Raw genomic sequence first — 14,591 nt, forward strand, 5'->3', positions numbered from 1 at the left:
ATCCGTATTAATGAATAATTACAATTCAAAATAAAAAGATGACAAACTTATTCAATACACTTTTATTGTTGATTAATTATATTAACATCAAATCCTTGTGGTACTAGCTTCAACCTAACAATAAGGTGATCTTCAACCACTTAACCTTAAAATTTACATACACATAACAAATTAAAACAAGTATTGAAACCTAGTCTTAAAAATGAATGAAATATGCAGTGTTAAAACGCTGTGGACCTGTCTTGTGAAGGGGAATTGAACTGCAATTAACTTTTAATAACCAATAATAAAAGTGTACTGAATAGGTGGATCATCATCTTATTTTGAATTGGGATATTAACCTGCCAATGACAGGTACTTGTCAGCTAGTCTCATATAAAACTACAGCACGAAGGCTGCCAGATGACATGATATTCACTCACCTGCAGACTTACACTCTCCTCTTCCCCCAAGCTGGCCAGCAGCGAGTCCAACTTCTGCTTAAGTAGGTCGCATTTACCACTCAGCTCATCGTCTCCTTGACCCATGCTCACATCTCGAACCTGCACGATGAAGTCCTTGATGGTTTCACATAGAACTCTGCAACAAAGACAATGCTCTTACAACCAGAAGTTCAAAAATATAATGAAAATGGTTCTTTCTAAAGGAGATTTTCAAATAAGGATGACTATAAAAACAAATTCCCCTCGACAATGGATTCATAATAGTGTGTGCCTCACATGAATATAATCTTGGTCTACATTTCATAATTTTCAAGGGATCATGTATACAAATTTGACATTATGTTCAGCAGTCCAAGGGACAGTTAAGCACAAATAGCCCTCTAGTCATACTGGCAACGCTGAGGGAGGGCAGATAAGAGGAGAGCCGGAGTAAAACGCTGCTTACACAGTCAGTCACCTGTCTGAAGTGACCGGTGTCAGTTGGAGCGAGTGACAGATACAGTACAGTATGTATTGATATTCTGTGCAAGAGTGAGTGAAGGGATTAGATTGGTGATTCTGTAAAGAATTGCCCAAGGAAGATTGTTGAAAAGTATGGACTTGAGCTGCCGTGCAAATGCTAAATTCATAAGCTGGGAAAAAAGGAATATTACTGGATCAACAGTAGCAAGGATCCAACAATATCTGAAGAAATGGTGCATTATTCGAAGACAGATTAATTGCTTTTTCAGTTAAGTTCCTACAAAGATAATCATAAGAAATTTGAGTATTCACAGCATAGCCTATGTGGAAGAGCTGCAACAAAAGCTGAGCTGCACACAGTTATCCCTTATCTTAAAAGAAGCACAGGGAGTATTATCTTTGCATCCAAACATGGATGGCTGGTAACACAGGGATACTGGATTACTTGCGGTCCCATTCATCTAGCTACATAAATCCTCAGAATATGCAGAAACCCATAAGCAGTGCTTGAAGAGCCCCTTCATTCCCAGCCAGTCAATGTGTTCTGTGTTTTATCACAGCATCACATCATTGGATCATTTCTTTTTCACACAACTGCAATAAGTGCTGTCTACAGTGACATATTCCATTAGTTTGTGAACCAGATAGATGATAAGCAAGCTCATTCTCAGCTTTTACCAGCAGGGTGGGCAGTGGCCTCCACGGTATGCACTAGCCATGCGTCTTGGTAGGTGTGCTATTTACCAACTGATGAGCCTAATTCGGCATGCTGGGGTGGGGTGCTGATGGCCGGGAGTGGGTTGGCTGGAGGGTTTGTAGTGTCCAACAGCGGACCGGCTAAGTTAGTGTTGCAATGTTAAAAAAGGAAAAATGTTCCACCTTTTCAATACAATAACACTGTTGCACGAATCAATGTAGCAACATATTTAATTTAATTTATTAAGGGACCGGTTTCGACATCTGTCCATGTCATCATCAGCCTACACAAAAAAATGGCAAGAAGTTAACACAATGGTAGCACTTATGGCACTTTTCTTGAATTACAAATAGAAGTTCATGTAGAGGTTCTTGAGCACTCTTGCTACTCTTGCTGATCTTGAGGTTAAAAAGATGTAGTATAGTTCACAACTACATTGGTATTACAAGTGGTATGTTCTGAGCTGTCAGCAGAGAGATGGCAGGGAATGACATTAGTAGATGAATAAGTTTGAGCAGTGTCTTTAAAAGTAGGAAAGATCGCAATATGAAGATATAGTTCACAACTATACTACATCTTTTTAACCTCAAGATCAGCAAGAGTAGCAAGAGTGCTCAAGAACCTCTACATGAACTTCTATTTGTAATTCAAGAAAAGTGTCATAAGTGCTACCATTGTGTTAACTTCTTGCCATTTTTTTGTGTAGGCTGATGATGACGTGGGCAGATGTCGAAACCGGTCCCTTAATAAATTAAATTAAATATGTTGCTACATTGATTCGTGCAACAGTGTTATTGTATTGAAAAGGTGGAACATTTTTCTTTTTTTAACATTGGTACTATTTGTTCAATACGGATCAGTTATGAAGTTTTTAACTTTAAATAAGTTAGTGTTGTGAATTTGTTCATTCAGGGTGGGTATTTCGGGTTCCCTGTGGGAATCAACATCTATGTCATCTGATGGCCAGACAGGCATCAATTTTTGGAAATGAGACTAAGTCTCTCATAGTCTATTGGCACTGCCGGTGGCTTCAAGTAGCCTACGCAGTGGCCTCCACGGTATGCACTAGCTGTGCGTCTTGGTGGGTGTGCTATTTACCAACTGATGAGCCCAATTTAGCACACTGGGGCAAAACACTGGCAATCAGGAATGAGTTAGCTGGAAAATTTATAATGTCCAATAACGGACCAACTACATTGGTATTACAAGTGGTATGTTCTGAGCTGTCAGCAGAGAGATGGCAGGGAATGACATTAGTAGATGAATAAGTTTGAGCGGTGTCTTTAAAAGTAGGAAAGATCGCAATATGAAGATCAAGTTGGAATTCAAGAGAACAAACTGGGGCAAATATTTGTTTATAGGAAGGGGAGTTAGGGACTGGAACAACTTACCAAGGGAGATTTGGCAATTAATTTCCAATTTCTTTGAAATTATTTAAGAAAAGGCTAGGAAAGCAACAGATAGGGAATATGCCACCTGGGCAACTGCCCTAAATGCAGATCAATATTGATCGATTGATTGGGGGGGGGAACAACATGCCACACTCCTGTGGTATCTCTAAGACTGAGTCATTTCAAGAAGGCTACGCAATTCGATCATCCCAGATTTCTTCCTGGGAGGTCATCTCGAAAGGGTGAGTGTACATGAACTGACCACGTTCACAGCAGGAGGATTTGATGCAAGATTCAAGCTGTCTCCCCTCAGGTTCTGGTTACCACCTTCAGGGACATGCAGTCCCGTGTTCAGCTGCCAAAGGAGGACACTTCTAATACCTGTTGTTGAAGTCGTCCTTTTTCATGCACACAGGTATTACTTACCATTGTTTCATTTCTTCCTGTGATGTTAGTTTAACTGATAATATCTGGGGCTACCTTTGATTGGGACACCCTGTCCTTTTGCTTGTTGTTTAACACATTGGAAACTGCCATATTTGAATGTGCTACCCTCCAGAAATGGCAGGATTTTTAATGGTTTTTGAATTTTTTTCAATGCTAGGGTAAGCCATGATTATAACTACTTTTGGAATATTTAGAAAGATCACACTTCCTTCTACACAAAAATGAGTTTTAATTATCATAATAGTGCAGACATTTTAAAATATAAATTTATGAAAATAATAAATTTTACAAATGAAAAATAAACCTGACGCAGCTATGGATACCAGTTCAGTTAATATTTCGAAATCTGTCTAATATTGTGGCCACATCTACTGAAACACACTACTACAGATTCTAACCTAATTGGTCAATTGGCACTGGTATCCTTGTTTACAACCAGGAATTTGCTTTCCCACTGTTCGTTGTTTGATGGCGGGGTTGCATCGAGTTGCTGCAGGTTGTCATCTGTACACGGGAAACACCCACATTTTTAGGAAGCCGTATAAAACAGGGTTACAGAACTCACTTCAGGAAGAGGTATAAAACTATGTTACAGTTCATACCAATTTGAAATTAGCTCATTATATACATTTACTTGCCTGAAGCGCCAGTGTCATGTTTACTTAGTGTGTAATCGTTATCCTCATACTCATTTTCAGAACTCGTGTCTTCCATAAGAACATCCTTTATGGATTCGTTGTCAAAATTTCGTACACTTGAATTAGACATGCTAAATATTCACAAGATTTCCTCAAACATACCTGCCTCTCAAACTCAACACTCTTCCCGTCCACATGTACCATACGTACTCTCCCGCTCATTTCACAGCTGAGAGTCAACGATGACACAGCCCCAGATTATGTAGGAATGTGGCTGTGTTATCAATGCCATGAAAGAATAGCTCCTGACTTATGCTCATAACCAGTACATTTTATGCTTATAGAAGCATTCAACAGCATCCTAGTGAAGTCACAGCTCACTGAAACGGCAGCTACTATTTTTTAGCTATAATGAAAATGTGCCCATAGATTCTCCAAGCTCCATCAGCAGCAATGAAATAGCATGCCCGTAGTTTCTACGAGCGGCGTCTCCAATGTGTTAAAGAGACCTAACATGTAGGTCATCAGGCTAACACCCTGTCTCTACATGGATACTATGTTGTTTCCTATGCAGTAAAGGCTAGTTTACATGATGGCACTAGGTTTTGCAACTGACTTTTATTTGAATGCACATGTGTGAATTGCAGTTGCGAAACTACATTACGACACTGGCAATTTTCAGCTACTTCCAATTTTTCATGAAGCCAAACTGGTAATTTTCCATCCTTTGCACTCTTCTGGTGAGCAGGTCACTTGTATAAGGAATGTCTTGGTGGAAATTTGTCCAGCAAGCAGGAGCTCTTCCTAGGCACATTTCCTAAAGTTATGCACTTTTTAAGGCTTCCTTCTCAGCCTCGCATGATGTGAAGAATTGCTGGCACACTGATGATAACCTGATATCAATGCTCAGGTCATTCAGGATGGACTCACTGGTACGAAGACCTGTCCAAGGGATGCCAAGCATTCTTCTCCAGCACCAAATCTCAAGTGAGCTCTTGCTATCTGCAGCCCGTAAGGTGTTTCAGCATCAAAGAGGAAGACAGAGTTTGAACTAGTCTCATCTTTAGCTTGAACGAAATGACTAAAATCATCAGCTTGACTTCAAATATGAGATAGTCGAGTCAAGATTTTTTGGGCATTGCAATCCTTCTCCTGATCTCTTCCTCACAGCTGTCACTACTAGTTATAATATCACCAAGGCACAACATTTCTGAAACTGTTTTAATTTTCTTAGATGTGCTGATTTCAGTTAATTTGCCAGCCCTATCAACTAACATCATATATGTTGATCTGATACTCTCATTTCCGACATGGTCCAGAAGCTCTGTCATCCATGGCAATGAGATAAGTAGTCCAATAAAAATATTCCAAATATAATGCACAAAATTATAAAATACAAGGCAGGCACTAACCTCTGCTTTATACCTTGATGGGCATATTATTGCAGGAAACAAGAGTTGACCTAAGGAGGTTGTACAGAGACCGTGGGAGCAGTTTTACTAACTTGGCAGACGAGATGACATCAGCATGCTGGTCCGACTGCAGGATGTTGGTGAGGTGCGACACCACGGTATCCTCGTACGCGGCCATGGTGGCGGCTAGCTCCATGCAAGTGGCGGTCCTCACTCGCACGTACGTCATTACGCTCCAGCGATCCAACATCTTGGTGCTGGCTTTCTCGTAGCGCTCCAGCAGCTGAGGCAGGTGAGTATCGTCGTCACATGAACTGCCCCAGCCTAGCACGCGGGCCAGGTCGTTGCCTGTTCCCAGAGGCAATACTCCCACTTGGCACTGTTTCTAAAACAAACATTAATCCTTATACAGTACTCTCAACATGCATTCAGGAGATAGTTGGTTCGAACCCCACTGTTGTCAGTCCTGATGATGGTTTTGCACCGCACCAACACAGACAGGTCATATGGTGATGATGGGATAGGAAAGGACCACGTCTGGGAAGGAAGCGACTGTGGCCTTAATTAAGGTTCAGCCTGAATTTGCTTGGCGTGAAAGGAGACTGCGGAAAACTATCTTCAAGGCTGCTGACAGCTATGCGACCCAAACCATGCAGTCAACTTGCTTAGTAAAACAACATTATTATTTTCTAAAGATTCTTAAGAATATAGTGTTCACATTTTTTCACCGTATATTTGAAAAGGCAGTACCTGTTATATGACTTGCAGTAGCACGACAATTTATAAGCAATGAATTTCAGAATTTTAGCAACAGCTTAACATTCTTTTGCAATATTTTAACCTTTTCGCTGCTGAATTCTTGGACAGGCTGGAGTGACCCCAGTGCTAGATTATTTCAGCCAAAAACCTTATCGCCAATTTGAACATAAAATACGAGCACTAACTACAGAATAATATTTTGAGATGATATTTTAACTCGCCAGTTGGTTCCTACAGTGTTTGAGACAGTTCATGTTTGGGATCCAGGGTTCAATTCCACATGAGATGGCAAAAGTTTCATCCATTAGGAAGATGCTTAGAAATTTTCATTTGCATTATGGACTATGCCTACAATATTTACGCACAATACCAAATCATACACATGATCAAGTCCAATGTGGATTTCGACAGTGACGGACTAGAAACGCTGGTAACTAATAAGATACAAGATAGCAAGATCCAAGCAGTAGAAATTAAATTTTTAAGAACATCAGTTCAAAAGACAAGAAGAGATAGAATTCAAAATATTAAAATCAGAGAAGAGCTAAATATAGAACTGTTAGTACAGAACATATAGAAAGCAAGACTGAGATGGTTCAGACATGTAAAAAGAATGGGAAAGGAACGGGTAGTAAGAAGGAAATTGGAAAGAGAAGTTAAGGGAAAGAGACCAGTTGGAAGACCGAGAAGAAGGTGGATGGATCAGATCTGGAAGGACTTTAGAGAAGCAGGATTGGATGTGGCGGAAGTAATGGAGCAGGAAAAGTGGAAGGACAGAAAGGAGTGGAGGAGGCTTGTTAACCACACCCGGGCGACTGGAGTGGGACATTGATGACGATGATGATAACACACAATTAACAGCTGAAAGATTAAATTAAACACACAATATTGATCAAAGCAGAGCAGAACTTGTCATGAACTTAGCATTAACTGTCTGTTTATAACACCCCTTTGCTTCGTCCTCTAGCTTCGCCAACAGCTCTTTTTTTTCACAAATATCCTGAAATAATCCATTTCAAGGCATTCAGAGGTCAAATTACTATTGACATAGCTAGGTCTGGCGCTTGAAATGCATGCACCTTCGGCATAAACTCGTCCGACCATGTGGGCAAGCCTAGGTCAGTGTCATTCCTTCCTCTCTCTGGCAGAAAATCATAACATCTATCAACATTATTATCACATCACTAATATTTTCAATATCACTACCATCACTGCTGAAATCCACATTGGACTCGATCTCCTCTTAAAGTGTAAGATTTTCTCCGAACACACCTTACTTTCGTATGCGGCAGCCATCATTTAAACATGATGTTTACAACTGTGACAAAAAAAATAAGTTTTCCTGCAGAACTATTCATGGAAAAAATTTAAACTGCTTAGTTTAAAGTGTGACTAATAGATGGCAGAAGCATATAACACAGTTATAAGGCAGAGGTAGTAAATTCGACCGCAGCACTGGCGGGCCATTTCAGGCAGCTTGAGTATACTCGGTCACAGCAGCGAATAGGTTAATTCATATATGACTGTACAAAGAAACAACTAAGTTGTGACATGCTATACTGAAACAAAAACTGATCAAGTCATATAGAGAAAGAATCACACACACAAAAAAGAACACACATTAGGGAAAACAATCATAGTTCAGTATGGAAAAAGCGGACAAGGCCAAATATGAAAACACAAAAGGACAAGGACAATCTCCCTATCTTCATACAATGCCGTCTTCAAACAGATGGGCCCTTTTGTCATCAATATCAGTTCTTTTACATCAATTTCTTCTGACGAGCTTTCTGCTTCCATGCTTCATTATGAGAACAGGAATCAACACACTTTGAGGTGCACCTTGACAGATCTTTAGTATTGATTTGGGAAGGGTGGGATAGGAAGAAGGTAGGATAAACACAGGAAAGAGGAACGAGATTTTAGAAAAGATAAAGAGGAATGCAGGTGAATCCATATCCATCTTTACCCGGTAGGCTGGACAGCCTTGATATAATCCCCTCAATGCTAATACAACAGAAAATGAATTACACTACACGAAGAATACTAACGTGCATGTTGTATCGATCAATTTCCGACAGCACCCAACCGACAGAACCATCTCCACTACATACTAGGATACGGAATGGATCGAAGTGACGAAAAAGCCGCAACCTGGAACAAGAATTTTGAATGTGAGATCAAAAAAAATTTATATGAAATAAACTTTCAGCTTAACAGGTCATGTTAAGAACATACCAAAGAGATACTAAGTACAGAACAAAAATGACCAACTAGACACTGGTGTGAACCAAACCCACAACCTTCCAATTTCATGACAGATGCTCTGGTGATTGAACCTAGGTTGTCTATGTCATATCTATTTTGTTGGAAGGTATCTGAACAACAGGTCTGGCAATACTGCCAGCACACTGTGGGTCAATTCGATGCGGTCATGAAAACAAAATATTAAGTTAAAACCAATTAAACTCTTATACAGTTACATTCACAAATATCTACTTAGTTCTAGCATTCATTGCTAAAAAGGAAATATAAATACAGGGTGAGTCCATTGAATTTGTGAAGTGAAAGTAGTTGTCCATCTAGTACGCTTTCCGGTAAACTGTTGGCTGGGGACGCCGTGGTGTCATAGGTTAAGCGGGGTACTGCTAATACAACTGCGGTTGGTGGGTAGGTTCGAATCCAGCTTGAGCCTGATCATTTTATTCGCATTTTGTACTTCCACAAAGCCAATGTATCCGAATACTCTCATGTTGTAAGCAATCAATGAATCAATGAATCAATGAATCAATGAATCAATCAATCAATCAATCAATCAATCAATCAATCAATCAATCAATCAATCAATCAATCAATCAATCAATCAATACTGATCTGCATTTAGGGCAGTCTCCCAGGTGGCAGATCCCTTCTGTTGTTTTCCTAGCCTTTTCTTAAATGATTTCAAAGAAATTGAAAATTTATTGAACATATCCCTTGGTAAGTTATTCCAATTCCTAACTCCCCTTCCTATAAACAAATATTTGCCCCAATTTGTCCTCTTGAATTCCAAATTTATGTTTATATTGTGATCTTTCCCACATTTGAACACCACTCAAACTTATTCCTCTACTAATGCCATTCCACGCCATCTATCCACTGACAGCTCGAAACATACCACTTAATATGCTTACAATATCGTGATTTTTTATTCCACCTTTTCAATACAATTAATTTTATGTTGTTAGACAATCATAATGTTACAACACTATTTTATAGGGACATGTTTTGCTTGATTTCAAGCATCCTCAGCCTATGTAATCATCTCAAGGTTAAGACCTGTCATATTTAATTTGCTTTGACAAATTTACGCTTAATTATAATTCTAAAATTAAGTAGTAAAATACATAAACATATGAATTTGTGAACACAATAATAGTTTAACAATATGAATGACTATACTAAAAATGGAATATCCGTTAATTCTAAAGACAATGACGTCCAAAACACAGTATCTTCAAAATGTTGAAAATTTGGCTAAAATTGTTTTCCCAAAGTCCTAGTTTATTAAAAACAATTGTAATTTGACTTCTATGTTAAAATTTGAGTTGTAATTTTTGTTAAAACTTATTGGTGTCTGAAGATTAAAATCTTGGATACGTTGGAATTCTGCTTCAAGTATTAATTTTGAGACTTGCTACTGTAATTTATTAGTTTTGAACAGTAAAATGCTGAATTAGGTAGTTTCATTGAACTAGTCTTGTTTTGACGTTCAGATTTTCCTTCGGTAGTAGTTTGTATTTATGAGGGTTTAGTCAAAAGGGACGTCAATTCAAAATCTTGAGGTGTTGATTTGTTTCTTTCACAATATTTGGATGATGGTGCGTCCCATTGACTGCTACTACAAAACCTCGTGGTATTTGTTACATTAATGTAACACCTCAAGAAATGTATAACGTCCAATAAATGACCAACTATATTTGTATTATAAATTTACTCATTCGGGACAAATATTTCAGGTTCCCTATGGGAATCAACAGTATATGTATTTAAAAAAAAAAAAAAAAAAAAAAAAAAAATAAAAATAAAAAAAAAAAAAAAAAAAATTAGCGCTTGTGAGATTCAAACCCAGTTACCAGCAGGACATGGTCAATATGTCTGTGCTTAGTCCATTACACCACGGTGACCGTTACCTCCAGCTTATCAGAAAGCTTGCTTGGTGTAAAACTACTTGTACACGTTTTCTATCAGTATGGCATCGCTTTTAGTTTTAATTTCATATCCACTTGAAAGCTTGTAAGTGGCACGTATGTTTTACACAACTGTATGACAGTTTGATGCATTGTGTAAATACCTGTCACATACATGTTTTTTAAAAGTCTTGCTGTAATGATGCAGTAAGTGCTTTAAAGGTGACTATAGCTTGATATATGGCAAAGGAAAATCGACCATTGCACCACTCATGTTCGTTGGGATGCTTAACAACAGAAAAATACATGCGCAGCGGACTCACCCGGTATTCCGCTTAAGTGCTGACATGCAGGAAACTTGAGATATGTGATGGGCGCAGCCCAGGAAACCGCACCACTTGTCACTTGGAGAAAATGTTCATTATGAACGAAAATGCAAGCCAGGTCAAAAGACAATTTTTGTCTCTTAGCAGCATGTTAGTGGAAATAGATCCTGTGAACACTTTACGTTAAACTGAAATCAATAGATACACATTGTACTATGAACTACAATCGCTATTTTCCAGAAGTGAGTAAAAATATACTGTATGTATATTCGGCAGGCATGTCAAACAGTGCTGTCAGTAAGATCGCATGGCTTAGAAATGACCTTGCACATGTGAGGGCAGAACTTATCCTCTTTAGGCGAGAGGGAGGGGAGTTGAATTGGCAGTACGTTTGCTCACAGCAGGGATGAGTAAACCAAATCTCTTCATGCCACGTGAAACAAAAGGACGATGCAAGATGAGAGTGGTAAGAGGAAATGTTACAGCAGATTTAATCCAGAATGGTTTGCACTGTTTCCTAAGTTGCAAACATGAAGGAGAAGCTCAGTGCTTAGTGTGTGTAAAAAGCATGCCATCTGAGAAAAGTTTAATGTTAGGCATCATTATGAGGTGTATCATGCACATCAGTACAGGATAGGAGATTTCAAGACCTTGATGTTGTTAAAAGAAAGTTGTAGCTCTTTCACCATACCATTTAGTGTTCAACCAGAAGTTGCATCCCTGGCTGAAGCAAGAGTACAAAGAAAGGGAAATTATTAATTTTTATTGAACACTTGTCCCATTATGCTTCCCACAACTAACAAAGTTTGCAGCAGAAATCCTGCCGAACTTTGTAAGTAACTATAGACATGGACAGTTCTTTTCCCTGATGAAGATCAACAAATCTTGATTCCAATCTTGGCTAACAGACATTTATCTCAATGCAGTAATGCAGCACCATCAAGCTTAACATTGACCGAATTATTGCCAGCAAATGTCAGCAAGGCTCAGGAAATCAGTAAACATAAATGGGGCTGCTTTTAGTTAACTTCATGTTAATTTTCACTTACTTGATCAATACATAATAATTTTGGGGTACAAATACATCTTTTTCATGAGTAAGTCACCTGAAACACATTCAATTCCGAAAGACACAAGAGAAAGGAATTATGTTATTTAAAGAAAGAATTATTATCTTCCTAATCCCTCATTAAATATGTCGGTTCTCTTCAGTGCATAATAATTGTGATAGGCCATGCATCACACGATAAACAAATTAATTTGTTCAGAACAGTATTTTATTCAATTCAGTTTTTTGTTTCTCCTGAAAATTTAGAAAAAAATATTTAATTCCTTTCTTCACCGACCAATTCAGCTGTTCTTATCTTCCAAACACCCTGTATATGACTTCATTTGACACTTGTTTGCCCCTTACCACTACTTAGATTGGAACATAGTTAGGCACCATAAGCAACAATGGTTGGATAGAGAAAGCTGGAACGGTGCCATTAACATCCCGATCCAGCTGAAGCTGGAAAAGGGAAATTAATGATGATGTTTGTGAACACAATGACAGGTCAGTGTCAGAAGAGGGAGCAGTAAGAAAAGGAGAAACACAAAAGGACATGGACAATCTCCACTTCTCAAACAGGTGGTCTCTCCTCCTATCAAAAGTCTTCTACATCCATGTGGCCTTCCTGCTGTGCTCATGTTAAAGGCACCATGCATACTCACCCCAGACCAGGTCCACCGCTGACCAGGTCGAACACTTGCGCAGGGTTCAGGAGCTGCTTGAAACGTCTCAAAAACTTCACTCCCTGATTGTCTCCAGACTTGGAGTTGACAAACACCAGCAGAGGGGAGCATCCCTGAGGTCGGACTGCCTCCCAAGCCTCATCACTTCCTGGAAGAGAAACTACGTTAGTACAGGTCTCCATGATTGTTTATACAAACCTAAAAAAAAAAAATTAGAATACAGTCATCTTCTTAAAGCTAATCAATGTTGCTGCAATCATAGTTCCCTGTTACCAGCACGGACTTTCAGCTTCTTGCAGAAAATGCAGCTCCATGACTCTCGAAGTTGTCTTGTGTGCGAGAGTCTTTGCTGTCCTCGTGCCTTTTTCCCCAGTACACAAGAGACAACCCGGCGAGTTGGCTGTGCGGTTAGGGGCGCGCAGCTGTGAGCTTGCATTCGGGAGATAGTGGGTTTGAACCTCACTGTCGGCAGCCCTGAAGATGGTTTTCTGTGGTTTCCCATTTTCACACCAGGCAAATGCTGGAGCTGTACCTTAATTAAGGCCATGGCCACTTCCTTCCCATTCCTAGCCCTTTCCTATCCCATCGTCGCCGTAAGACCAATCTGTGTTGGTGCAACGTAAAAAAAACAACACAAGAAATGAGTTTGTAAATAATGCAAAGGAAAAAACTAGAGCAAATTAAGTCATAAAGAAGGTAGAATCATCTAAAGGAATATCATCATCATCATCATCATCATCATCATAGTGTATGCAGTTTCCAGCATTGGCCAGGTCTGCTTGGAACGTAAGGCTCTCCATATCCTCTTCTCTTCCCACCACTTCTCCCTCTTCATTCTTGCCAAGTCCTCTCCTCTTCTCTGCATACACTCTTACACTCCTTTTATCCACCTGACTCTTGGTCGTTTTCCTGTTATCTCCATTTCGTGCATCCTCCTCGGCATCCTTTCCTCTAATACCAATATAAATGGTCTGTTATTGGACATTATAAATTTTCCAGCTAACTCATTCCTGGTTGCCAGTGTTACGCCCCAGTGTGCTAAGTTCCCTATGGAAATCAACATCTATATCATCCTTTCCTCTGTCATTCTCTTCATGTGTCCATGCCACCTAATTCTGGATGCCTCCATCCTGTTCTGTAGTGGCTCTTCTTTTACTATATCTCTAATGTACTTGTTTCTCATCTTATCCGATCTTGTCACTCCTATCCGCCTCCTCAGAAATTTCATTTCATTTCATTTGCTTGAATCCTAGTCACGAATCTCTGCCTCTTTACCCAAGTTTCTGGTGCATACATCAGAACAGGTACATAGTACGTCCTGTATATCACTCTATTGCTTCTGAGAGGGACACAACCTTGCTCCAAACCAGGCTTCTGACACTTTTCAGGAATGCTCCTTCTTGTCTTCTACGCTCGATTATTTCCTTATCATTTCTTCCACTTTTCTGTATGATACTTCCTAAGTACTTGAAACTCTCTACCTTCCTAAGCTGTTCCCCTCCAAGCATTATCCCTCTCGTAGGTATCTCCTTTTTTCCAGTTGTGATCACGAACTAACTCTTTTTGGCATGACATTTCATTCCATACGTTTCACCTCATTTCCCCTGCATCCAACGGTTCCTAGATATCCTCTTCCTTTTATCCCCAGATTAACAGGCCATTTGCAAACATCATCTCCTTGATTTTTCCTTGCCACTTTTGTCATTAACTCGTCTATTACTACAATTATTATTTTACTCAAGTCGAAAACATACAAATTTACAATTAATGTACAAATCATTTCGAAGTACACAAAACATAGCATCTGAGATCATATTACACATGCCCAGTATTTTGCAATGTCCAATGCACTTGGAATGGCTCTGTGAAAGATGTTTGGTTCAGAGGGCACTGAAGCATGTGGTTCGTGGCTTGTTCTTGTCCACATTCACACCTTGTATCACTTGTGAACCCTCATTTCTTCAAGTTATCCCTGGATCTTCCCACTTCCATACCAGCCAGCTTTCTTTATGTCCAGGTGGTAACTGCTCAGCTGCTGCCATCCATCTATGAAGATGAAGAGGTCCTCTTCTTCCAAACCTCCAACCGTGCCTTCTCTATTGAGACAGTAAGC

General features: G+C 39.4%; 1 protein-coding gene across 1 annotated transcript in view; it reads right to left on the reverse strand.

Moving 5' to 3' along the window:
• The window catches only part of LOC136885670 (diacylglycerol kinase eta), a 332,289-nt gene that overhangs the window by 57,406 nt on the left and 260,292 nt on the right, over positions 1 to 14,591 (reverse strand). Inside the window, exons 9-12 of the mRNA XM_068230302.1 lie at positions 12,458 to 12,626; positions 8,301 to 8,403; positions 5,583 to 5,875; positions 423 to 579 (exon numbers count right to left, since the gene is read on the reverse strand). Coding sequence (XP_068086403.1) covers positions 423 to 579; positions 5,583 to 5,875; positions 8,301 to 8,403; positions 12,458 to 12,626 — 722 coding nt within the window. The remainder of the gene's footprint in view (positions 1 to 422; positions 580 to 5,582; positions 5,876 to 8,300; positions 8,404 to 12,457; positions 12,627 to 14,591) is intronic.

The sequence above is a fragment of the Anabrus simplex genome, chromosome 14, assembly GCF_040414725.1.
Source record: "Anabrus simplex isolate iqAnaSimp1 chromosome 14, ASM4041472v1, whole genome shotgun sequence".
Taxonomy (NCBI): Eukaryota; Metazoa; Arthropoda; class Insecta; order Orthoptera; family Tettigoniidae; genus Anabrus; species Anabrus simplex.